The following is a 26,190-nucleotide window of genomic DNA, read 5'->3' as shown; positions in this document are numbered from 1 at the left end:
TTCCCGTGATTGATGAATACTTGAACTCCTTCAAGTGCTTTCTCTCTCTACAACTTTGTAGTGAGATGTGTGTTGTGTGGTGTAGTGAAATGAGCAAGGACATGCTCTATTTATAGGTTAGAGCATGTCTTAAGAATGCAACACCTTGCATGCTAGGTGTCACACACCAAGCAAAGGTGTTGCCACCACATGACACCTTTCATGTGGTGACATCACATAGGTGACATCATATAAGTGATGTCATCATATGACATCACACATATGACATAGGCTTATCTCATTGCATTATCCCCATGACATCATCATTCCATTAGCTTATGATTAATGATTTAAGTATCATTAATTACACTAATTAATTACTTAAACCTTTTAATCATAAAACTTGGTTAAAATATAATTAGGTTCCTACTAATTTATAACTCTTATAAATTATTCCCTAATTAACTTGGACATAGTACAATTACGTTCTTACTAATTTATAACTCTTACAAATTAGTCCCTAATTTGTACTTGTTTTTCATCTTAGATTAATTTCCGAGATATGCTAGTATCTATATGAAATCGATCTTTCGTAAACTCAATCGGTTGCACACTCTATTGTGTGTGACTAACTAGGTTCACATCTATATGGCAACGAGAGACATAAGAAACGCCTTTCTTATATTAAATAATTAAATCCCATTTAATTATTAATTCTCGTAGATCGAGAGTGACGTCTAGCAACATATCACGACCCCCAAATAGAGATGAATGTTTCGATGCATTCTTTTTGAACCAATGTTCATAATTACCGTACACTCAGAATTCCCTTCATCTTAGATTCCAATCTCGACTAGTGTCACGGTTAAGTCAAACACTGTTTGTCTTGATCATATGACCTCATCTCTCAGTTCTAGTTCTTGATAAATATGACTTCCACTAGAAACAACTTTCTAAGTAAGTCATATACACCTGCGCAGGTTTTATCATCCATCAAGAACAATTCGAGGTAGCATAGAATCTTGTCTCCGTTCATCCAGAGTGATGAATCCTTTCTAGGTTAAACCCCTATCTCCATATACAACTAATTATAGCCAACACATCCCGCGGCCCTAGCTCATGAAAGATCTAGGGTTAAGGAGTATCAAACTCTAATCACCTATATACAAGATAGTGTCACCGCAAGTCAAAGGACATATGTACAATTATGAACTAGATGACATTAAATTGACTTTGATGAATTACCATGTATAAGTCATCTAGCGTCACTTATTCGACTCACTCAACACCTTGAGTGTCCACATGTTTATTCTGATCCCCATCAAGTAGTATGAGACTCACTACTTCCTATAATTAGTAACTCTTTACTAATCAGGAGAATAAACAGAGGTGACGATCTTTCCGGGATAATGCGATGCCCTTATTCGTAGGACCCCATCGATCGTGAACGGTTATTTAGATCACTTGTATAATAGAATCTGTCACTCATATTCTTAACACCTTAAGAATAGATTCTATCACAATGTGATAAGGACAATACGTAATAAATGAACACTTAGTTGATGAGACACTTAGTTCAAATAGAACATATATATCTTTGCCATTGGGATTAATTCTACAAATATACATGATCAAATGGCCCTAGGGCACATACTACTAACAAAATGTTTATCATATACTATTAATATTTTTATTTTTTATTTTTTTCTTCTCTACCCTATGTATAAATTTTATCTACTTTATATGGTTTATATTTTTTCCAAATGGCGAATTTTATAAAATAATTCTTTTTCTATACAAAATGATAAATCTTATACTGTTCAATTAGTTACATTTGTTGACATCGTTTGATAGTATGTTTAGAAATTGAACAAAACAAATGCGTCGAATTGTGTCCTCATTTGAAAAATTTATTCATAAATTTAACTTTTGCAGCTTAAATTTATGGTATTACTACTTCAATCATTATTGTTAGATTTGAAACACTCCTGGTCGATTTTTCAGGAGTGAAATACACTTAAAAAAAGTATCCTAATAAAGTTGTAAGAAAGTAGGGTCCGAAAGCTTCACAAAGCACATGACTTTATTTATGGCACGTGCCTATCCTCGCCCCAAAATTTGCTTTCTGATCCACTACTTCGCTAACTATACTATACTACACTTTACATTATCATTATCCTTTTAAATTACCCACATACCTCTCCCTCCATTATCTCCGACTCCCACTTCTATGCCCTGTTGACTCCTCATCATCAACATAATGATCATCACCGTTGACTCCACCTCCCATACGATCTAACGACTCTGCTCTCACCGTATTACTATTACTGCCACCTGGCTGTTGCAGATGCAGCTGCGTCTCATTCTCTCTACTATCTTCGCTCTCCCTCCCTCTCTTCATGCCGATAGTTACACCGAACAGCCTCGCGCTGTTCTCCGTCTCCTCTCCCTCGCCGGATAATTGGTGAAAGGATATTAAATCCGGCGGCATCGTCGGCGGTAAACCTTCTCCTTCATTAGCACCGTAACCAGATACAAGAGAGAAAATATTGGTACAGAGGCTCTTCATTTCTGTTAATTCTTTGGAAAGCTGAATGTTCTCTTTCTTTAATCTATCGTTCTCATCAAAAACCTCCGCTTGTCCACTGAATCCTGACTGCGATGATGAGTTTGCTGAGATCACCTGTTCCTCACCAGAACTCGACGTTGATACTATCGGTTTCACCGTTGGAGCTGCAACAGCAGCTACAGGCGCTGATGGAGATGCCGTCTCCTTCGCCGCTGGCGTGACTGGTACCACAGCTGGTGCTGTTGTTGTTGCTGCAGCTGCTGCTTGAGAATGAATTTTCCTTCGATGAATGTCACCTAACAGTTTCTTCTCATCTCTGCGAAAGCAGTCGTTGGAGAATTCCCAACGATCAGGCACAACCTTTCTGAATCCCTGCAAAGAAAACAAGGACAGTACTTATGAGAAAGAAAAATTAATAAATTCCCATAAATAAATTAGAACTGAAGTGGATGAAACAGACGTACGTAAGTATTAAGTTGACGAACAAAGCTGGAGAAGTTGTTATGTTTGAAATACATAGGAAGCAAATCTCTAGCGAAAACAGTAGGATTCCAGACAACGAAAGTAGATCCGTCGTCGTTCCAAGATATGACATCGTCAATAGCTGGATCTTCCACTAGTTGATAAGTCTTAGTCAAGAAGGGCGTCGGTATTGCTCTATGTGTGTCCGCGGTGGTGCTCACATCACAGTTAAGATCTCCCGGCGGAGGTGCCATCTGCAATAAATAGAAGAAAGCGGTTACTTTGTGGGAGAAGAGAGTTCTAAAAATGGTAATTCTAGAAGCTTCTTTCGTTCTGTTTTGGTAGTGGGAAGGGTAGAGAAGAGAAGAATGGTAAAAAGAAGAAGAAGAAGCACTAAAGTGTGAGAATTGAAAAATTGGAAATTTTGGAAACCACGAGAACCTATATTACGTCTCTTCCAGAAACATCCCTTTTTAACTCTTTTTATTACCGTTCTGTTTTTGCAAAAATATATTTCTCCGTCCATATCTATCTATACTATATATAAAAGTACGGATGGGAGGAGGGGAGACAGGCAAATTTATTGAATAATCCTTTTCAGTTTAGTACTAAATAAAGGTTTTATAGTCATTAACTAATTAGTTATTTAATTAATCACTATTGTAATTAAAAAACCTAATTAGAATAGGTAGCTAAATTATTCCCAATTTAGTTTTTAATCTATACTATATATAAAAGCACGGATAGAAGGGGGGACAGGCAAATTTACTGAATAATCCTTTTCAGTTTACTACTTAATAAAAAATTTATAGTCATTAACTAATTAGTTATTTAATTAATCATTATTTTAATTAAAATTCTAATTAGAATAGGTAGCTAAATTATCTCCAATTTAGTTTTTAGTGTGTAAAAAATAACTAAATTGTCTCCGAATTAGTAGGAATATCTATATTTTAGTTTGATTGAACTACAAAATTAAAATATTATATTTAGTCAATATAATATAATTTAAATTTCTATCTTATTATTTTTAAAAATATTATTAATAAAATTGATTTAATTATTTAATTATGGTTATTATAAAACCAAAAGAAGAATAAATCCAGTATGGTAAGAAATTTAATAACCGAATATATTATATTTATTTTTACAATTCTTAACTAATTTAATATTAATTATAAATAAAAAAATTGATATAATTATAATATATTTACTAATATGTTCATTGACGAGTTACGTTATGAGCCACGTGCATAGCACGTAATGCGAAACTAGTAAATAAAAAAGTATGAATTTTTTTCTCCCACAAAAATAAAAAAAATTAACCATATTTGTTAATAATTTAAAATAAAATTATCAAATTACTCTCATAATTTTATTATGAAAGCATTAAATGCAGTAGTTTCTTAATATTTCTTTTTTTTGATCAAAAGCTAAAATTTTCATTAATAATAATGAAAATTACATAAATAAATAGTTTTTCATCAACTTGAAAGAAAGTATTTTAAAATAATAATGAGAACTGTCTTAACACAGTCATCAAATAGGGTTTTTCAACCATAAAAAAGTTATCCAAATACAAATATGGTTCAAATATTGAGATTACTCATCTTCAATATAGATCCAAAAATAATTTTTAGATCGTTAGATCCGTTAAAATTTCATATTTTCCGATCTTCATCTTCAAGGAGATTTTGAAAAAATAAACTTTCATCTTCAACATAATTTCGATCTTCAAAACAAAAGACAAATAAACACTATAACAAGACTTAATAAAATCTAGATCAAAAGATGATGAAGAATAAAAACTTGTTTTTAGAGAGGAGGAGAACAATTTCTAGTTAAAAATTTAAAGAGTATTATAATTTTTTTTAAATATGTCGATCATAATCAACGAGTTTTTTTAACATTTATAGAACCCTTACTTTTTTTTATTTTTATGGGATGGAAGAAGTAATACCTTTATCCAAAAATATATTACTCCATATTTGAATGTAATGTTAATGGAAAAGTTATGATAAATTAAATTGCCAAACTCACTTAATCTGGGATATTAAACTCTCTGGGTCACTGAATCATTCCAATATTTTTGCCTCGAGTGACATTCCGTGAAATAATTTGATAACTTAGTGACCATCTTTTAACGATTTGAAACTTAATACTCTTTCTGAAATATTGAAATAACTCAGTGACGTAGGGAGTTTAATATCCCTTAATCTGCAAGTTAGGCATACTTAGGATTGAGGATATGAAATTGAGTGTAAAATTAAGGCAAAGAAGAGAGAAAAGATGATAGAAAGAAGAAAGCATGTGGTTATATATATCATAGAAATTGACAAGACAGTGGGAATCAAGAACAGCTAATATTAAGCTATGCTTTAAGCTTATATTTTTACTTGTGTTAAATTCTTTATGTATTGCGGCATACTTTTCTAGGGAAAATAAAAGGGACAGAGGTATCAAAAACTGCCAAAATAGGAAATTAGTCTCGTGAATTTCAGAGGCTCATCCAAACTTCCTTATCCAGCGATGGCCTACCACTTAGAATTTTTAGGAGCATGTATGTGCTGCTGCTGCTTTATCCCATGCGATGAACTAAGCATGTATAAAATGCCAAACAAACGAGTTAGATTAAATGAAGGCAAAAATACTGAAAACTCCTCCACTTTTAAACTTTTTTTTAATTCCACCACCATTTAGGAGAATTCTCAATCGCATCCTATTTAAGGTTTTCAGTTTTCATCTGTATTCCAAAAAAAAAAAAATTGATAATTTAATTAATTTAATGATAAAATTATTAAAACCAACTAAATAGAAGGATTGTATCATTATTTTTTTTATTTGAAAAAAACAAATAAATTAGTATATGAAAGATTAATTTAAATTTTTTTCTAAATAAAAAGAGGTCATTTTAGTCAATTGGGGAACAGACGAAAACTGAAAATCCTAAATAGGGTGTAATTGAAAATTCTCCTACGTGGTGGTGCAATTAAAAACAAAGTCAAAGGTGGAGAATTTTTAAGTATTTTTGCCTTAAATGAATAATATGTCCGCGTTCTTTTCATTCTAATGTCAACTTCTCCCTAACAAAATATGGTCCAAAACTGTCCACATCCGCATTAATAATATATTAATGTTTCTTTTGCCTGTGTTTGCACCAAAATTAAAAATATGGCTTAAAGGCCATAAAGCCCCTATTCTTTTCAAAAGATAAAAGAGGTATTATTAATGATTGGCTTAAATTAATTTCTAGAGGTTGACTAATGTTGTCAGAAGTTGATTTCTAAAGGTTGATTTCTAAAGGTTGATTTCTAAAGGTTGGTTTCTAAAGGTTAATTTCTAGAGGTTGACTAATGTTGTCAGATTTCTAAAGGTTGATTTCTAAAGGTTGATTTCTAGAGGTTGACTAATGTTGACAGAAGTTGATTTCTAAAGGTTGGTTTCTAAAGGTTGATTTCTAGAGGTTGACTACTTCAGAAGCTAATTCAAAAAGTCCAAGCCCAGTTGCAGAAGATTAAGCCCAAATTTGAGATGGCCATTAAATATTAATTTAAATGGCCCATAAGCCCAAGAAGTCCATTCCAGAAGAAAAGAAGTTAAAAAGCACGTGCAGCAGAAACAAAACACGATTGACAGTTTTTGAAAGTGGGGAAGAACGTGTGCAGTTGAAACATGAAGCAGTAGTTTTCAAAGGAAAAAGTTATAAATAAGAGAAGAGCAGCCAATTTGCAACCCCCGATCAAATCCAACAAAAACCAGCCCAAAGGCAAAAACACTCAACACTTAGCATTCTCAATTTTCTTCAATCAGTAAAGAACTTTACGATTGAACTTTTGCAATTTTTATTCAAACACTTGTATTTTCATTTCATTCAATTAGTAAACATATTTACAGTTGAATTTCTTTGTTTTAGCATTACTTGATTGGAGTACTTGTTATAAGGTTAACCAAACCCCAATCGCTCGTTTAAGAAGTTAAGTTACATTTTGGAATCCGCTTCCTGGCACGCCCGCATTTCACACGCTTGTTGTTACGAACGCAAAACGCCAGTAACAATTTTTGGCACGCCCAGTGGGACACTAAGAGTTATGGCTAGAACTCGAAGTGAAAAAGGAAAAGATGTTATTGTATCCCAGGATACAGTGGATGATCCTACCACTACAAATGTAGGACATGGAGACTATGTGGCTCACATGGTCAGAAGCATTGAAAAAGAAAATTTGCCTCTAGGGGAGGCGAGTGATGATGTGCCTCCTGGCTTTGGAGAGCAACAGACACCAACTCGGCGAAATTCTGAGCCAAGATTGGTAGAGGCTTTAGACATGCTGTCAAAAGCCATGTTAGACATGAAACAGACTCAGGCTAGCTTTAACCAAGCAAAAGCCGAGTTGACCAAGAAACATGAGGTGATGGATAAGAAGCAGTTCGAAATGGAACGCTATTTGGCAGAATTGATAGTTGCTGTCAAAGTGTCATCTCATGGTGGTGATGTACCAGAGGCTGTTAACACGGCCAAACAAGATCCTAAGGGACACGGGGGGCAGCCATCTGGAGGAATCCAGGAGATTGGGAGCACTAGTCATGTGCCAATCTTAAACCCGCCCTCTGAAGAAAGGTACGTTCCTCCTCACAAAAGAGATGAACCTGTGTATTTTAATTCTTTTAAAACTAATAATCAAACTGGCCGGAATTCCAGGCCGTTTAATGCAGGTGCTAATTGTCCGACTTCGGACGACCTAGAGGTTAATCAAAATTTTCCTCAACCTCTGGGCACGGGGGGCAATTACATGCCCCAAGAGAGAAATCAGCCTCAGGTGCCACCCCAACCTTTGGGAAGGCAACTAGACATGGAGGCTGTAAGAGAAGCAATTCAGGAGTTGTATGGTCCAGGTCTAAGGCAGATTGACCGACCGCAATTTCACAAGCCTTATCCAGATGTCATTGACAGGGAGAATCCTTACCCTAGAGGCTATAAGATTCCTAACTTCTCTTTATTCTCTGGAGAGGATGGCAACTCCACCATTGAACATGTGGCAAAATTCACAATTCAATGTGGGGTCTTGGCCAACCTAGATAACATTGCAAATTTCAAGCTGAGATTATTTCCAAATTCTTTAACAGGTACTGCCTTTACTTGGTATGCTACTTTGCCCAGGAACTCAGTGCTCACATGGCAGGAGATGGAGAGGCTTTTCCATACTCAATTTTACCGTGCAGAGCCAGAGGTTTGCATAGCAGAATTGTCAAGAGTTTCTCAAAGGTCGGGAGAGGATGCCGACATGTATATACACCGCTTCAAAAGAATGAGGAGCAGGTGTAAAATTGTTCTACCAGAAACTGAGTATGTAAAAATGGCTCAGAGGGGCTTGGACATTGAGCTCCGAAAAAAGTTCCAGGGGATGGAATTCAGGGACTTCTATGAGTTAGCTGCTAAAGTCTCTGAATATGAAGAACTCCTAAGAGAAGAAAGCCACAAGAAGAAGGTGGCAATGGGCACTTACTATCAGGAGGTGGGAGCATATGAAACCGCGGTAGCCGACCTCACGGCCACCGGTTCATGTACCTGCCCTATGTTGATCAAAAAAGCACCTGATGGGTGGAAGAAACAGAATTCCAATGCCCAACCTCTGTATACTTTTGAGGTTTCAAAAACAGAAGAAATTTTTGATTTTCTGTTAAAGGAGAAGTTCATTACTTTGCCTCCGGATCATAAAATGCCTTCAAAAGATGAGTTGAAAGGCAGAGAGTATTGTAAGTTCCACAACTCCTGGAACCACTCAACCAATTCATGTTGGGGGTTCAAAAATATTATACAGGATAGGATTGCCAAGGGAGTTTTAAAATTCCCAGAAAAAAAGGAGGCACTGGTAATAGATGAAGATCCTTTTCCGGCTGTGGCGTCTGTGAATGCCAGTGATCTCTCGGAACTTGACTTGAGGTTGTTATTAGATATAAAAAGAAAGCTCAGAATCAGGGAGCAAAATGACCAAAGAGTCAGGGGAGAGCAATTCGAACGGGAAAGGAGAGCAGAGGTAAAGCGGGATTACAGAGGAGAAAGAAGGCAGGTATCTAGAAACTCTAATAATTTTGTTTCTACTAACCGCCCTCTTTTGAAAAAACAAAACAGGGCCTCTTACTATCAAAGGAGGCCAGAAAGGCATGTCTTCCCGGAGAGGCGATCTTTCGTGTGGAAGAGGGAGGAACAGCCAAAAGCTCCTTTGGCACCTAGGGAGGAAAAGCCAAAAGCTCATTTGGCACTTAAAGAAAAACAGTCAGAGGTTCCTTCTACCTTTGAAAACCGAAGAAAAGAACAAAGATTTGTGGTACCACCATTGGTCTCACCTAGTCCAAGGTGGCATACAAATTATCACAAGAAGTTTCCGCCTCCACTAACAAGAACTCAGAAAAGGAGGCGCCAGAGGTTGAGGGCTGCTGCAAGAAACGAGTGGCAGTCCAGGCACTTGGAAGATCCTAGAAAAGTTGTAGAGGAAAAGGGGTCAAAGAAGATCTTAATTGAGAGAGAGCAATCTGGAAGCCAAAAATCTTCAGAGGCAGTGGAAGTGAAAAATAAAACTTCCCACGTGCCTTCGAAGAAGGAAATTTCGGATATGGAGTTGGAAGCTTTTCTTGAAGGAGAATTTGCAGGAGATGGCATGAACTTAGATGATCTCCTAGAAGACGACATGGAGTTGGATGATCTCGTAGATGAGGAAATCCTAAAGGAGGGCATGAGACTAAACGACCTCTTGAAAGAGGATACTGATGATACTCCACCCGTTAAGGAAAGCGGCAAATTTCAGAGGAGGTCTCTAGAGAATGGCGACTCAGAATCAGACACAGAAGGTGATAAGAAGAGATCCATCAGAGTGGGTGAAATTGAGATTCCCCTCACTTGTAATGCTTTCTCCTTGATTCTTCCAAGTGATTTCAAAGGTCCTGACAACTCTGAGGAAGTAGAAGAAATTCAGAGAGAGGAGGTATCCAAACCTCCAAAAGATGAGTGTCGCAGCCAGGTCACCATACAAGAAGCTGCAAATGGTGGACCAAAGAGGGTGATTTTTGACAAACCTGCAGAGGCAATGACCAAGCATATTAAGCCTTTGTACATAAAGGCTCACTTCAATGGCAGACCAACCTCCAGAGTCTTGATTGATAATGGTTCTGCTGTGAATATTATGCCATTCAACATGCTACAACCTCTAGGAAAAACTACAGAAGATCTCATTTCTACAGAGGTTAGTGTGTCTGCCTTTACTGGAGAGCTCACAAAAACTATTGGTGTTCTCCCAGTAGAGGTAACTGTAGGGAGCAAAACTTCCCTATCGGCGTTCTTTGTTGTAAATTCATCAGCCAGCTACCAAGCTCTTTTGGGACGAGATTGGATTCATGCCAATTGGTGCGTTCCTTCATCCTTACACCAGTTTCTGCTCTTTTGGAAGGGAAATGAGGTGGAGGTGGTATGGGCAGACACAAAGCCATTTACCACTGCCACCAACATGGTAGAGGCCCGTTATTATGATTCATGTGTTGGCCCCATCCAATTTACTGGGAAAAGTAAAAAAGGGCAGAAGAAAGAGAAATCCGACAAACCTCTGAATGTGCATGAAGAGGTCAAAAGAAAAGCAACTGAGATACTTGGATCAACGGCTATTATTCCATACAACAAGCCGTGTTCCTCCATCACCATTGAAGAAATTAATGATTAAGCTCACCTCTAGTGAGTTTGCAGCAGCTGCATCTGCTATCTTAAAAGAACGTATGCAGTACATTATGGAAGGAATTATGGAGGAAAACAACTTGGCAGAGGTTCTAGATGCTGAAGTGGTTTATGAAGAAGAAGAAGTTTCTGAAGATCATGAGATTGGCTTGGAGGAGCTAGAACAAGCACCTCCTTGGATAGATGATGAAGCCATCCATGTTAGAGAGGAGTTAGAAGAAGTGAATCTTGGAACCTCTGAGGAACCTCAGGTAACTTTTGTTAGTAAAAACCTAGAGGTTGGTTTAAAAACAAAATTAACTGTACTCTTGCAGGAATACAAAGATTGCTTTGCATGGCAATATTCTGATATGCCGGGGTTAAGCAGGACATTGGTAGAACATCGGCTTCCTATTAAGCCCGAGTTTCAGCCATACCGCCAACCTCCAAGAAGAGTGTCAAAAGAAGTTGAATTAAAGGTAAAAGAGGAAATTGAAAAATTGTGTAAAGCAGGCTTTATTAGGCCTGCTAAATATAGTAATTGGTTAGCAAATGTTGTTCCAGTGGTTAAAAAGAATGGAAAACTTAGAATATGCATAGACTTTAGGGACTTAAATGAAGCAACTCCTAAAGATATTTATGCCATGCCAATTGCTGACACTCTTATTGATGCTACAGCTAATCATTCTCTTTTGTCTTTTATGGATTGTTTTGCTGGATATAACCAGATTATGGTGGCTAAAGAAGACATCTCCAAAACGGCATTTAGATGTCCAGGATCTATTGGGACATTTGAATGGGTGGTCATGCCGTTTGGTTTACGTAATGCTGGTGCAACATATCAGAGGGCTATGAATGCCATCTTCCACGACCTCTTAGGTAAAACTATGGAGGTTTATATTGATGATGTTGTTGTAAAATCAAAACTAATGAAAGATCATTTGAAAAATCTAGAGGAAGCATTTAGGAGGATGAGAGTTCACTATTTAAAACTCAATCCTCTGAAATGCGCCTTTGGTGTAAAAGCTGGAAATTTTTTGGGGTTTTTGGTCCATGAAAGAGGCATTGAAGTGGACCAAAACAAAACCAAAGCTATTCGAGAAGCTAAACCGCCTAGAAATAAAACAGAACTTCAGAGGTTTCTTGGGCAGGTTAATTACTTAAGGAGATTTATATCCAATCTTGCAGGAAAAACAAAAGTGTTCTCAGAACTGTTGAAATTAAAAAAGGAGGATGTCTTCAGATGGGAAACCATCCATCAAGAGGCTTTTGATGAAATTAAAGATTATCTAATGAAGCCTCCTGTATTGATGCCTCCCAAAAAGGGTATACCTCTGAGGTTGTACATTTCAGCAGCGGAAGGTTCAATTGGGTGTCTGCTAGCCCAGAGCAACCAAGATGGACATGAACAGGCTATTTATTATTTGAGCCGTTCGATGACATCTACAGAGGTTAGATACACTCCTATCATGAAATTGTGTCTGGCTTTGTTTTTTGCCTGCACTAAGTTAAGACACTATCTGCTTAATAATAGAGTCTATGTGGTGTCTCAAACCGACTTGATGAAATATATGCTAAACAAACCTGTTTTATCAGGAAATATTGGAAAGTGGTTATTAAGTTTGGCAGACTTTCATTTGATTTATCATCCCCAGAAGTCGGTCAAAGGTCAGGCTCTAGCAGATTTCCTAGCCGACCATCCATGTATAAACCTAGGAGATGAAAGTAAATTTGACTTACCGGTTTTTATGAATGAACATAGACCTTGGATGCTTAAATTTGATGGGTCTAGTACAGATAGGTCTGCGGGTGCTGGAATCATAATAGTATCACCTTCTGGAGCTAAGACCTCCTTGTCTTTTAATCTTGACTTTGAATGTACAAATAATCAATCTGAGTATGAGGCTTTGATTATTGGATTAGAAATCCTCCTAGATCTAGGTGCTAAAAAGGTCAAAATAATTGGAGATTCTCAATTGGTTATTAGACAAGTGTCTGGCGAATATAAATGTATGAGTTACTCTTTAACTTCTTATTATGCTATTGCTATACAGTTAATAGAGAGTTTTGAAGAGGTTGAATTAGTACATGTTCCTAGAGAGGAAAATTGGGAGGCCGATGAATTATCACAGCTAGCATCTGGCCTACGTCTGTCGGAGGAGTTAACTCACCGACTAGTAATGGTACAAAGAAAAACTCACCCTTCAATTTTTAAAAGAGGAGTACAACTAGATATTTTCAATATTGATGATAACTTAATACAGGATTGGAGGAGAGACATTAAAAAGTACCTGGAGAATCCTAGCAAGAAGATGATGTATAAAGTAAGGGTGAGAGCTGTTAACTACGTGCTCATAGAAGATGTTTTATACAGAAGAGGATTCGACAACCTATTGCTAAGATGCCTTGGAACTACAGAGGCACTAGAGGTCATGAAACAAACTCATGAAGGAGTTTGTGGAGCACATCAATCCGGAGTGAAAATGAGATGGCTGATCCGAAGACATGGTTACTTCTGGCCATCAATCCTAAAAGATTGCATGACTTTTGCAAAGGGTTGTCAATCGTGCCAAAGGTATGGAAACATACAAAGACTTCCGGCTGCTGAGTTGAAGTCTGTCATCAAACCATGGCCATTCAGAGGTTGGGCCATAGATTTGATAGGTAAAATATATCCTCCATCTTCTAAAAATCACAGTTTCATAATTGTAGCTACTGATTACTTTACCAAATGGGTAGTCGCTAAGCCATTGGTAAAGACAGAGCAAAAAGATGTTATTAAATTTATTAAAGAGGAAATTATTCATCAATTTGGAATTCCACAATCAGTAACTACTGACCAGGGCACAATGTTCACTGGTAAGGAGATGCAAGAATTTGCCACTGATTATGGAATAAAATTATTGACCTCTACACCTTATTATGCTCAGGCCAATGGCCAAGCTGAATCTTCTAATAAAATTATCATCAACATAGTTCAAAAAATGTTAGAAGAAAATCCAAAGGATTGGCATCGGATTTTATCAGAAGCACTCTGGGCATATCGCACCTCTAGGCGAAATGCTACAGGAGTAAGTCCATTTATGCTAACCTATGGTCATGATGCAGTGTTACCCATGGAGGTGGTGGTGAGGTCATTGAGAGTAGCTAAGCAGAATCATTTGACTCCAGAAGATTACAATGAAACCATGATGATGGAGTTAGAAAATCTAGAAGAAGGGAGACTTCAGGCTTTAAACAATATGATAATACAGAAGAAAAAAGTCTCCAGAAGCTACAACAAGAAAGTTAGACCTAAGACATTTCAAGAAGATGAGCTAGTATGGAAGTTGATCTTACCCCCTGGTACTAAAGATAGAGAATATGGGAAATGGTCTACTAATTGGGAAGGGCCATTCTTAGTCCACAAGGTGATGAAGGGGAATGCGTACTGGCTATCAAGTTTAGAGGGTGAGCCTCATAGAAAATTTATTAATGGAAAGTACTTGAAGAAATACACTCCCACCATCTGGGAGAAATGCAACTTAGAAATGACTTAATGGCTTTTAGCCATACATGTACTGCAGATTATGTAACTTGTTTTAGCAATATCAGTACATGAGTCGGAACATTGTGGCTTTTTAGCCGAGTGTATTATCAGATTTTTAGTAGTTTGGCTATTTTGGCTAAACCTGTACTTTTTCATTAACTTATGGATTTTGGCACAAGATGTAATGTAATGGCTTTTAGCCATTTTTGATAATTAAAATTCTAAATTTGGCTACTTTAGCTAAATTGGTGAGGCTATAATTAATCGACTATAGAAAATTAATTCTAGAAGTTGGTTCTAGAAGTCGACTCCTAAAAGTTGATTCCTAGAAGTTCTGGAAGCTGACTTCTAAAAGTGGACTCCTAAAAATTAATTCCAGAAGTTTGTTCTAGGAGTTGATGTCTAAAAGTTGATTCCTAGAAGTTCTGGAAGCTGACTTCTAAAAGTGGACTCCTAAAAATTAATTCCAGAAGTTTGTTCTAGGAGTTGATGTCTAAAAGTTGATTCCTAGAAGTTCAAAGTTGACTGGTCAGTCTCTTGATGTTAAGAGTTGACTGTCAAAGGTGGAAAGTTAAACTCCTACTATGTTTATAAGGTCTCTATTCTGCTAAGACTTCTTAAACTTTGGCTAACTAAGCTAAAGGGATAAAAAGAAAATTCAACAACATTCAACAGCAAACAAAAACGGCCCTGTAATGCAATGCATGGCTGTAAGTGACATATGTGATTTGTTCGTGAAACAAGTCCTGGTATGGACATCACATCACTACACAAGTATATGGCAAAAGCCATCTTCATACCAGGAACATAAACACATAGTGAAAATGCAATGCATGGCTGTACCTGTAAGTGAATCTTGGTGTGGAACACAACAAGCAAACAAATGGCTGGAGAGCCATCTTCACACCAAGACATTGGAAGTTTAGAAAGTACCTGAATGGCGTCTCTGTAATGCAATGCATGTACAAGTGTATAGGTGCAGGTGTACGTGTCACCAAGCAAGTACTGGCCAAAAGGCCGTGTAAGCAAAAGTGTCCTGTTATATAAAAAGAAAATTCAAAAGCCAAAAGCAAAGTCTTTTGGTTCAACAAAGTCACCAATTCTGAAGCTAAACTACATAACACAGTTCATATACAAAATAAAAGAAAATCATCAAGGAGCTGTGGTGTTGGTGGAGGTAGAGGAAGCCAACATTGGAGTAGGTGAAGAATCTGAGAAAAGGCCTTGCAACTTGCTCCACTTCGATTGGCAAACAACTTTGTCTTGACGAGCCTTAGCACAATTTTGTACCCATGAGACCATGTCATTTTTCTTCTCTTGAATGGTAGTATGAAGAGGCTGGAGTTGGGAGTTGATTCCTTGATATTCCTCAGCTAGAAGCTTGCCTTCCACCACAAGATCAAGTTGCTTACTCTTTAAAGCTAAAATAGCAGTTTCCAGTTGTTCAATCTCCTTTTCAAAGGCCTCACCACTAGCTTCTAGGTCTCGTAGTTTTTGAGCCACTTCTTGCCTTTTAGATCCCAAAGATAAATACCTGGCGTTATCTGCCTTTGAAGATTTCAACTTGGGGAGGTCATTTGACTCGATCTCAACACAAGACCTCCACAAGTTGAGCGAACCCAGAATATCTTTTTCTACTTCATCGGTGACAACGGAGTCAGGAACAAGGCGTAGAATATGGAGAGAGGAAATGAGATCTTCTTTCTGGGAATCTGTAACAATGATAATGTGCTGGCCGAGAACATGCTTGACTAAAGAAACAGCTCTCTCGACGTCAGCCGGCAAAGGAACAAAAGAAACACTAGCTTCCGGGGTGCTCATCTCGTCCAAGAAGCTTAAATCTACCAGGTCTTGGTCTTCTGCTATTATCGAAGAAAGTTTCTTAATTTGCGATAAAGGTTCCTGAAGAAGAATTTGAAGGAAGGTTAATATCCAACCAAAAGTATAATAAAAACTTATCTTAACAAAGTTAGAGATTTACCTCGGATTCAGCGGAGGTAGCCGAATCTTTTCCAGAGGCTGACTTGGAGCCTTTGGAGACAGACTCAGAAGCTGACTTGGAGCCTTTAGAAGTTGGCTCAGAGGCTGACCTAGAGCCTTTAGAAGTTGGCTCAGAGGCTGACTTGGAGCCTTTAGAAGTTGACTCGGAGGCTGACTTGGAGCATTGCTCCCCTGAATGCTCCATACCTGAGAAGATTTCAATGAAATGAGCTAGGTGATTATGATAGATAATAAAGACCAAGAAAGATGTTACCTTGTGTGTCAAGGACTCCATCATCCTCTCTATCCATGGCCGCCTCGGAATCAACATCTAGCGTTGTTTCTTCTGTATGAGCGGCTTCTGTAAAAAAAAAAAATGCATTTGTTAAATGGATGAAACATATTAAGCAAAAGAAGCAAAGTTAAAGAGATTTACCGTGAAGTAGGTCCGGAAGTTGATCATCCTCTGAATCATCTTCCAAGACCACAGTCTCAGGAGGTCCAGCATGTCGTTTTTTGGCTACTTTGAGGAGTCTCCCTGACTGCCTAGTCTTAGGCAATTCTGTCCTCTCAAAAGACGAATCCGAAGAAGTGTCACGACTCTTCCTTTTAGTTTGTGTCTTAGGCAATTCCGTCTTCTCAAAAGATGACTCTGAAGAGGTGTTGCGATTCTTTTTCTTAGCCTGTTTCTTAGGCTTGCTCACTGGAGTAGGCCTTTGAGGAGCTTGAACTAGCAGCCTTGCTTCTTTCCCTACAAAGGTGTAAAGAATTATAGGCAGAAAACAAATAGAAGACAAGTTTAAAAAGTTGAAGTTGTTACCTGCGTTTTTGGACAGAATGAGTTGAAACCGCTCGTCCCACCAAGAGGCAAAGTCATATGGAATCAAATTCTCTACCACAGGACAACGATAATAACCATATACCTTGACAAGCTGCTCTACAGTAGATCTTGTCCACTCACCATCATGTTGTTCAAGGTAAGGATGAATTTGAGAAAGGTTAAGCCCAAACTGCCTACCCCAAAGGCTACTCATGTACAACTTCGACACACAATGTTGGCTAGAAGCACGAGTAGAGAAGGCTTGAGACCCTCCCAAAAATAACATCCTAGAGGTAGTAAAGGCACAAAAGAGCTTTCTTTTGATAAGGAGGAGTGTACCTGGCTTCCCTGAGAAAATGTCCATCCACTGAGGAATATATGAGTGATGATCAAAAACGGACAAAGCCGAGGTTTCCCTAGCTGTGCGTTCGAAAAGAAAATCAAAGACAGCGGTCTCCTCAAAACAACACTTGACTGCCAAAAGATCCACAATAGGAGTGCACAAGGTACCTACCCCTACACCCATTAGCTCTGGGAAGTAGGTAAAAATCCACAACTGTAACAACCACACATGACCATCTAACCTGGCCAAGAGATGAGTGGTAACAGACTGCTCAAAAGCATAGTAGAGGGCGCCTAACAACACAGGCCCCAAAGCCACAAAAGTCCCGTTGGCTAAATTACTTGCAAGTTTCCAATATTCCTTGGTAGGAGTGCCAGAGGAGGGGCACATGATGAACTTGCATATTAGGACCCATAGAAACTCGGTATGTTCTTCTAAAGAAGGAGGTGTTGTTAAAACACTCCACTTGGAAACACACGCCGGGTAACTCGGACAAATTGGGTAGGAATAGAGGTCTTTCGTCTCTACCTCAAATAGACAAGGGGCGTCAAATCCAATAACCGGAAGGCCGGTGAGCATGAAGACATCTTTTAAAGTAACTGACATCGGGCCGAAAGGAAAAATAAAAGAATTGGCTGAACTACTCCAATAGCGAAGAAAAGATCGGCACATACCCGCATTCAGCTCAATATGTCTGTCGCTTATCTCTATCAGCTGGAGTAACCCCAATCTCCGCCAATCCCTCTGGAAGTAAGGACGTAGACGAGCCACCCAATCCGTCCATCTAGGAGACTTACGAGGCCATGACTTAATGGCGGAAGTAATATCAGAAGCCCCTGTCACTTCACAATCCCATACTAATACGTCGCTCGCATGCATAGGGAAGGGAGGAGCTTCTGGAATAGTTTTATTGCCAATGCCTTGGATGATGAGACCTTTTTTCAAAAAGGGAGTTAAAGAGGTGTCCCTGCAGAGAGAACAATAGTTTTGAATAAACAAGACTAAGATGGAAATTGGTTAAACGATCTCTAGTACAAAACTTACTGGAAGGTGACATAAGGTGGAAAAGGAGCAATGCCTGATGGATCCAGAATTTGTCTATAGAACTCCTGAAAGAAAGAAGCATTTGCTCACAACATGAAACCCAATCTCAAAAAGAAAAGGGAAGTTCATCATGATATACCTTTTCAATAGCATCCTTTCGGCCAGGAATCCCCACTAGGAGAGGAGAAATTGGGACACCCACACTCCTACTGACGGGTGCCGTAGGAGGTATCACAAAACCTGTAAGTGCAAATTTGAATTTTCATATACATTTTCAAAATTGGCTACAACAGAAGAAAAAGGAATTGGTTTTTGCAAATTCTCAAAATAAAGTAAACATAAACCAATCACTTAGCCAATTTGAGTTTTTTAAATGGTTGAAGTAAAGCCAAAAACATGGTTCAAGTAGAATATCAAAATTTAGACATAAAAAGTCGTAGGGCTTTAAATGTTCATTAAACTTGACCACCTAGAAATTTGACTTCTAAAGGCTTAGAATATTCTATCTAATGGCCTGAAGAATTTGCAAGTTCCTAGTAGTATTATTGGTATCCTAAACCATTAAAATAAAACCTGCATTAAAATTCACACTAACCCATCCAATCACAAAAGTTAATATAGTGGTTTACCTTTGCCTGGAGGAGAAGAGGTGGATGATATAGCAAAGGGGTTGGAGGCCGGCTTTTGAGCCGCGAAGTCAGAAAAAGTGGTAGCTACCAACTTAGGAGAACCTGCAAATATCAAGATACAGATGTATTCAACCATTCAAAAGACAAAATGCATCTAAAGTCCTAAAGATCAATCCTTACCAGTTGATAGGGCTACAGTTTGTTGTAAAGTTTTGGTCACTACATTGGGTTGGAAGGTTGGTGTAAATAAAGTACCATCGGCTAGATAAAGGACCAACGGCTCTTTAGAAGCCGAAGCAAGGTCTGAAATTGATGCCAAACACTATTAGGCAATTGATCTAAATGGTTCTCGGCAATAAGCTAAAATTTTGAATAATTGAATTTAGTTGTTTTAGCATTAAATTTAATGTTAAGCAATTAAATTCAAGTTGTTTAAGTTTGAAGTGCACAAGCAAAAATCACAATCTTAGGTAAACCAAAAGGGATCAAGCATCACATCACAGTATCTAAATCCTAAGAGTTTGATTTCAAAAGAAATTTACCTGAGGTATTGGTTGGCGGAAAACCAGAAGTTGTTGCCTTTGAAATGGCCAAGCCAGAAGTTGGTGTCTCAGAGCTAAAAGCAGGCGTAGTAGCTACAATTTCCGCCACCAAATTGGTTGGCAAGCCGCTAGCTGTAAAGGGTGATTTCAATTGATGAATAAAATCAAAGCTAACAACATGCTAAAATTCAAGAATTTGTTCTATGTTAGGTGAGATTTTACCTGACACGGCCAATGATGGAGAAACACGAGACAAAGATGCAGGATCCGCCACCAAGTTGGTTGGCAAACCGCCATCTACAAAAGTAGCCAAGGAAGTCAAAATCACATCATGCTAAAATCATTAGCATTAAAAGTTCAAATGTTGACATTGAATCAAGTTAAAAGTTCAAATGTTGACATTGAATCAAGTTAAAAGTTCAAATGTTGACATTAAATCAAGTCAGGCCATTGAAAGTCAAATGTTGACATTGAATTAAGTTTATACAATTGAAAATTCAAATGTTGACATTGAATCAAATTCTAACAAATTAAGGCCTAAAGGTCGACATCAAACAATTTTGACAAGAAAATTAGTGTTAACACAAACCAAAATTTCAAAGGGAGTTTATAAATTTTACCTAATGAATTCTAATTCCTTTCAAAAACACCCAAAATTACGCAATTCCCTTTTCTTTCCTATTTTTCTTTTAGTGAATTAATTAATCCTAAGCAATTAATTAATCAAATCTGAAATAATCCACTAATTGAAAACAAAAAAAAAATATACCTGCAATGGCCGGAGAGGAGCTTGCTGCCGCTGCCATGGCTGCCGTGGGAGAGCTGTCCTCCACCCTTGCTGCCGCGGAAGTCAGCCGCTGAGCAAAACCTCCAGGCGCCTGCTGCTGAAAGATGCCACCGCTGCTGCTAGGAGCCGAAAAAGGGACTGCCGCCGGTGGTGAGATGACGTGCGTGGGAGAGCAGATGGACGATGGCGGGGAGCTGTTGTCCACTCCGACAGTTGTTGTACACGGCTGAGTTGTAGCGGCAGGCGAAGGTGGTAGAGACGCAGGAGCCGCCGGATCTGAGCTGGGAGTTGCTGCCGACGGCGTCGATGGAGAGCTGCTGGTGCCTTGGAGCTGTGTAGCTGCCGGACCCTTAGCAGCCGATGGGGAGACGTCGGCAGAGGAGCTGCCGACTGCTGGCAGCGTGGTGGTCGGCGGTTCCTCCTCCTCTACTCCAATATTTGACATATTTAAGGGTCTACCAATTTTTGGATTTGGGGAAAAATTGGATTTAATTTTTGAAGTGGAGTTTTGTTCTAAACTTTTTGGAGAAGATGAATTTGAAATCTTTTGATCTTCTAAAACCTTTTCACACACTTTTGAAACATTTGAGACCATGTTTTCTAGATAATTTTCACCTTTCCATAAATTTTTATCAATTTCAGAAAATAAAACCTTAGGCCTAACCATTGTGAAAGCTAAAATTTTAAATTTTGGTTAAAAGAAATACATATAAATGGCTTTATTTCTAAAAAGCCAATTATATAGGGGGCATTGTTTGCACCAAAATTAAAAATATGGCTTAAAGGCCATAAAGCCCCTATTCTTTTCAAAAGATAAAAGAGGTATTATTAATGATTGGCTTAAATTAATTTCTAGAGGTTGACTAATGTTGTCAGAAGTTGATTTCTAAAGGTTGATTTCTAAAGGTTGATTTCTAAAGGTTGGTTTCTAAAGGTTGATTTCTAGAGGTTGACTAATGTTGTCAGATTTCTAAAGGTTGATTTCTAAAGGTTGATTTCTAGAGGTTGACTAATGTTGACAGAAGTTGATTTCTAAAGGTTGGTTTCTAAAGGTTGATTTCTAGAGGTTGACTACTTCAGAAGCTAATTCAAAAAGTCCAAGCCCAGTTGCAGAAGATTAAGCCCAAATTTGAGATGGCCATTAAATATTAATTTAAATGGCCCATAAGCCCAAGAAGTCCATTCCAGAAGAAAAGAAGTTAAAAAGCACGTGCAGCAGAAACAAAACACGATTGACAGTTTTTGAAAGTGGGGAAGAACGTGTGCAGTTGAAACATGAAGCAGTAGTTTTCAAAGGAAAAAGTTATAAATAAGAGAAGAGCAGCCAATTTGCAACCCCCGATCAAATCCAACAAAAACCAGCCCAAAGGCAAAAACACTCAACACTTAGCATTCTCAATTTTCTTCAATCAGTAAAGAACTTTACGATTGAACTTTTGCAATTTTTATTCAAACACTTGTATTTTCATTTCATTCAATTAGTAAACATATTTACAGTTGAATTTCTTTGTTTTAGCATTACTTGATTGGAGTACTTGTTATAAGGTTAACCAAACCCCAATCGCTCGTTTAAGAAGTTAAGTTACATTTTGGAATCCGCTTCCTGGCACGCCCGCATTTCACACGCTTGTTGTTACGAACGCAAAACGCCAGTAACAGCCTGTTTTTGTATTTTCTATTTATCATTTAATTGCTGATCGTTGTTGCTAATCTATTGGGTTGTTCTCATTAAGGGACTTGTAAGTTCTATAAGATTATGATGTTCTGTTGTCGGTTTGTTACCGGGGATTGTTTAGCACTTGCATTGTTGTGTTCAAACCAAACCAAACCAGTCAGGCTGATTAGTTTAATAGTTGGGTTCCTCAATTCAATGTGCGCCAAAAGTTAAACTGATTTGCTTTTAACTTTTAAAACCAAACCAAAGTGAAAATAATCTTATTTCTATAATTTCAAATAAAATGAATTCATTATTCCATTTTTTAGACACCCCTAGCTTCATGGACTGACTAATTTACCAGACTTTGAGTTTGAACACAACAATCATGAATCAGAATTGCACATTTTTTGAGCTTATGTAATAATTTATCATTTATGTCGACAATAATACAGCCCGGGCATTAGTGGAAACACCGTTGGAAAGTCAGGACAGAATATGAAAAGATTTGAGAAATATTTAAAAAATAAGAAAGCTTAGAGATGACAACAGCAATTAGGTGAAAATCAGCCAGGCTCAGCATTGTTTTCATACTTGTAGAAAAGAAAAAAAAAGCATTTATCATGAGCAGCAAAAACATAATCTAAAAGGAAACATCGGCGAAATCAAACTGGGTCTTTAATTGCCCTACATGCATATATGAAGAATTTCTCCTCAATTATATATTCTGGATCTGGACATTATTCAACAACTCACGAAGAACACTCTTTGACATTATTCAACAACTCAAGAACAACACTCTTTCCTTAACATAATCAAATACTACCCTCGGAATCTTTCCATAACATAGCCTCAAATCTAAGACTCGCAATGTTAGCATGAAATCTGATGTTCCTTTTAAGAACTAAACATCATAACACGCTGATAACCATTATTATCTGCTAACATGCCGGTGACATATTTACTTGTAGGAACAATATTTTCATCACATATAGACTCATTAGACAACAGCGCTTAATGTATATTCTTTTGACAGCAATGTGTGTAGAAATCAGATTACAAGTATTCATCACAGAATATAAATCCAAAATTATTAAGTGTATTATATATCAACTCATTTTACGGACAGTTCAGTAGTTATAATGCAATTTAATTTCTACTTAACAAGAGTAACACGCTGAACATATATATCAGCTACTAGCACCCTTCATTTTCATCTTTCACAAAGAATGACCGAACTATAACTGCCAACTAAAAAACGTTTAATAGTAAATGGTGTTGACAAAATCATTTCCACATACTAAACGAAATATCGAGTATTTTAAGAATTTCTATAAGACGACAACTTCAACTCATATAAAATGTAGAATTCGAATTCTGGCACTTACATAATCAAATAAAGCTCATGTAAAATCTCAGACATCTCTAAAGTTATGCTCAACATGTGGAAAAAGCCTAAAGTGCCGATAATAACAGAATGTTACAAGGATTTAAAGATACTGACAGAGAAAGCAATGTTCTTTTTTATGCACAGCTAGAAAATTAAAAACTATAAGACTTAGAAATATAGCAACTTTCTTGCAATACAAAGCTATCACTTGTAAACAAGTGTCACGACTTCTTATGATCTTGCTATAATTCTCAATTTTGCAGCTAATTACACAAAAGAAGAAAACAAAAAGACAACTGGGATTGGATCTTGTTTCTCAATGTATTGCATTTGTATCAGTTAAGTGGATAAAAAACAGTTACAAACAAATGACAAAAATTGAAGTCTAGGTTCGAAAATTGAAAGCCACCAAAAAAAGTGAGTTGATCAAGAAACATACAAAATGCCACGACGGTACAAGAATAGGCAACCTGAAGTAAAAGCCGTCCAGAGAAACATAACCCACCAAGCTATAAATAAAGTCATTTCTTTCATAAAAGAAGTACAAGGAAGTAGACTGCATAAGAATTGAAAATTCTTAAATGAGCTGCCTTCAATCTGAGATAAGCCAAGTAAGATGAGTACCAGGATAGGAGGTGCAAAAAACTGCAAGACTACAAGGCATAAGTAGTGATTGTGCAGGAAAACTTTGGCTCTACTAAAATCCAAATCGGGAACTTTGCTGGCATGCAATCGCTGGTACCAGGACAACAAAGCTTCATTCAAATACATTTGCAAATTTGGCCGTAAAGCAATAATTTGAATAAGACCCGATAGCAACAAGCACCAGAGCCTAAAGTTTGTAAAGTCTGAACGTATAAAACCCTCATTTCCAGGTGACTTTTCAGTATTTCGAACATCATTGGCGCTTGAATTCAAATGTGTTCTGCTACTATTATCAATGCTCTTATTAATAAGAATGTCAAATAATGGAGTAATCCAAAGCAATGTTGAGAAAAATGCCAATAAAAAGGAAACATACAGGATCATTCTAGCAAACCATCCACAGTATACCATACTCAAATTAGACCTTAACTGATCTGTTCCAAGCCAAAAAGCACGAGCATTCGTCGCGGCGGGCATATACAAAATCCCAGCAAAACAGCCCATCAAAACAGAAATAAAAAACTTCCATTTCGCATCAATTGATCCAAAATCAAAATCAAGAAAAGCACGAGCAGCACCAGAACAAATCAAGCAGCCCAAGATAAAGCCTAAGACCCCAAAAAGCACACTCAACTGTTTATCAGACCTCTTAGAAGCAGACTTCTCAAAAGCTAATCTACCTAAACACATAAACAATTTGCATAGACAAATAAATCCTAAAACCACAGGAACCAAAATCCCATCTTGTTGATTGAAACCCGAGAAGTTATTAAGCAATAACGAAGACAGAGCAACGAATGAGAAAACAAAACAATACCAGTAGTCATTGAAAAAGATTCGAGAGCGAAGATGAGGTTGGTCAAGCTTTAACCTAAAGATCTGAGCCTTATTCTCATCGAACTCAAACTTGTCCTTGGATTTGTGATTTCTCCTTTGAGTGAGGGTAGAATTGGAATCGGAGGGTCGTCTAATAGCAGCTTTGACGCCATTTTGTTGGCGGGGAAGATGATCGGGGTGGATGTAAGTGAAAAGGCCATGAAGGAAGAAGATGGGAACTTTGAGGAGTATAAGGAGAAAGGAGAGTGAGAGTGTGAGTAAGGTTTGGAAGATGAGATTTCTGTAAGGTTGGAAGAGTTGTAACGACATTGGTGAAGCTCAACTCAAGAAATTTGAGACAAAATACTTCCAACCAAGGTTTCTTTGTTTGTTTTTAAACTGGACTTCTCTTTTTGGGCTTGCTTTGCTCCCAAGAGTCTGTAACAAACAATAGGGGTTTTTATACCAAATACTGTATTTTGTGTCCTATTTACTTTTACACCGACTGATTCAAAAGTTTACTTTGTCTACGATCTTTTCTTACAATCATAACCAGGGTTTCTAATTAATTACTTTTGTACGATTTTCTTAACTTTTTTCATTTCCTGTTCATCTTCTTCTTTAGATCTATACCATCTTCAATTTTTTTTACGTCTTTCTTAACTCTCTTCATCTTCTTCCTTTTCATCTATCACCATCTTCGATTTTCTACATAATCTCTTATGGAGCAGTCAAAGCTGAAAATTTTGTGTTATTTTCTACGTCTCTACCACACGAAAGTTGCATGTGGCGCCGCCGTTGAAGCTTTCTGTGGCGCCGCCGTTTCGTATTCACCATTGTTTCAATGTTGTCACCGTTCTACTGTCGCCGGTGTTCTGCCACTGTCGCTAGCGTTCTGCCACTGTTTTGACACCATTCCGCCACTGTTCCGCCATGGTTCACTACAAAAGGAATGTGTCGATCTGTCGCCAAAATTTATTGATTTGAGAGTGATTGTTTGCAATTGATCTCGGTAATAAATTCAAATTTGCCTTGTTTATCTATGATTAAGGAGATAAGTTCTATGGCAGGACAATTTTAGAACGTGCAATAACTCCATATTTCTAGGAATGCAAACCAATTGGCTTATGCTTTAGATTTGGATTATATAGCTCAGACTATGTTGCTCTACTTGTGAGTAATACATTCTCAATCTTATTCCTCAGACTATATTTTTGCTGCTAAACAAATATGGAGCCATTGCTTAGATTTGTGCTTATGTGTTTGATTTTTTTAGAGTTTGTTTTGCAAAAAATGCTTCCTTTA

At 37.5% G+C, this 26,190-nt stretch overlaps 4 protein-coding genes across 4 annotated transcripts; 1 reads left to right on the top strand and 3 right to left on the bottom strand.

Annotated features, from left to right (window-relative positions):
- Nucleotides 1-1,929: 1,929 nt before the first annotated feature.
- On the bottom strand, nucleotides 1,930-3,463 carry LOC126673681 (heat stress transcription factor B-2c-like). The gene is made up of 2 exons (XM_050367917.2): nucleotides 3,013-3,463; nucleotides 1,930-2,920 (listed from the first exon to the last, which is right to left on the bottom strand). Exons 1-2 carry the CDS (start codon nucleotides 3,262-3,264, stop codon nucleotides 2,189-2,191), a joined length of 984 nt encoding a protein of 327 aa, XP_050223874.1. The 5' UTR covers nucleotides 3,265-3,463; the 3' UTR covers nucleotides 1,930-2,188.
- Nucleotides 3,464-10,768: 7,305 nt separating this feature from the next.
- LOC126673022 (uncharacterized) lies at nucleotides 10,769-14,245 on the top strand. Its single transcript, XM_050366974.1, has one exon. It carries the CDS (start codon nucleotides 10,769-10,771, stop codon nucleotides 14,243-14,245), a length of 3,477 nt encoding a protein of 1,158 aa, XP_050222931.1.
- Nucleotides 14,246-14,823: 578 nt separating this feature from the next.
- Nucleotides 14,824-20,825, bottom strand: LOC126673021 (uncharacterized). The gene is made up of 12 exons (XM_050366973.1): nucleotides 20,363-20,825; nucleotides 19,816-19,890; nucleotides 19,594-19,725; nucleotides 19,052-19,153; nucleotides 18,562-18,662; nucleotides 18,423-18,487; nucleotides 17,036-18,345; nucleotides 16,652-16,966; nucleotides 16,490-16,576; nucleotides 16,217-16,422; nucleotides 15,428-16,137; nucleotides 14,824-15,271 (listed from the first exon to the last, which is right to left on the bottom strand). Exons 1-12 carry the CDS (start codon nucleotides 20,823-20,825, stop codon nucleotides 14,824-14,826), a joined length of 4,014 nt encoding a protein of 1,337 aa, XP_050222930.1.
- A 2,365-nt stretch (nucleotides 20,826-23,190) lies between these two features.
- LOC126673020 (uncharacterized) lies at nucleotides 23,191-25,215 on the bottom strand. Its single transcript, XM_050366972.1, has 4 exons — nucleotides 24,049-25,215; nucleotides 23,864-23,933; nucleotides 23,423-23,489; nucleotides 23,191-23,239 (listed from the first exon to the last, which is right to left on the bottom strand). Exons 1-4 carry the CDS (start codon nucleotides 25,213-25,215, stop codon nucleotides 23,191-23,193), a joined length of 1,353 nt encoding a protein of 450 aa, XP_050222929.1.
- Nucleotides 25,216-26,190: the final 975 nt, after the last annotated feature.

The sequence above is a fragment of the Mercurialis annua genome, linkage group LG3 (assembly GCF_937616625.2).
Source record: "Mercurialis annua linkage group LG3, ddMerAnnu1.2, whole genome shotgun sequence".
In the NCBI taxonomy this organism is placed as follows: domain Eukaryota; kingdom Viridiplantae; phylum Streptophyta; class Magnoliopsida; order Malpighiales; family Euphorbiaceae; genus Mercurialis; species Mercurialis annua.
Note: the sequence above shows the minus strand (reverse complement) of the source record. Positions and strands in the feature narration are given on the sequence as shown.

Excerpts from the sequence above, each read along its gene's own strand:
- LOC126673681 (XM_050367917.2), bottom strand. The coding sequence starts at position 3,264 with ATGGCACCTCCGCCGGGAGATCTTAACTGTGATGTGAGCACCACCGCG. Across the intron at positions 2,921-3,012 it reads TTCGTCAACTTAATACTTAC|GGATTCAGAAAGGTTGTGCC; the intron begins GTACGTCTGTTT and ends TTTTCTTTGCAG.
- LOC126673022 (XM_050366974.1), top strand. The coding sequence starts at position 10,769 with ATGCAGTACATTATGGAAGGAATTATGGAGGAAAACAACTTGGCAGAG.
- LOC126673021 (XM_050366973.1), bottom strand. The coding sequence starts at position 20,825 with ATGTCAAATATTGGAGTAGAGGAGGAGGAACCGCCGACCACCACGCTG. Across the intron at positions 19,154-19,593 it reads TCCGCCAACCAATACCTCAG|GTTCTCCTAAGTTGGTAGCT; the intron begins GTAAATTTCTTT and ends TGATATTTGCAG. Across the intron at positions 18,346-18,422 it reads CCACCTTATGTCACCTTCCA|GGACACCTCTTTAACTCCCT; the intron begins GTAAGTTTTGTA and ends TTCTCTCTGCAG.
- LOC126673020 (XM_050366972.1), bottom strand. The coding sequence starts at position 25,215 with ATGTCGTTACAACTCTTCCAACCTTACAGAAATCTCATCTTCCAAACC. Across the intron at positions 23,934-24,048 it reads TTTTTGCACCTCCTATCCTG|CTTGGTGGGTTATGTTTCTC; the intron begins GTACTCATCTTA and ends CTTTATTTATAG. Across the intron at positions 23,240-23,422 it reads CATGAGCTTTATTTGATTAT|GGTGCTAGTAGCTGATATAT; the intron begins GTAAGTGCCAGA and ends ATGAAAATGAAG.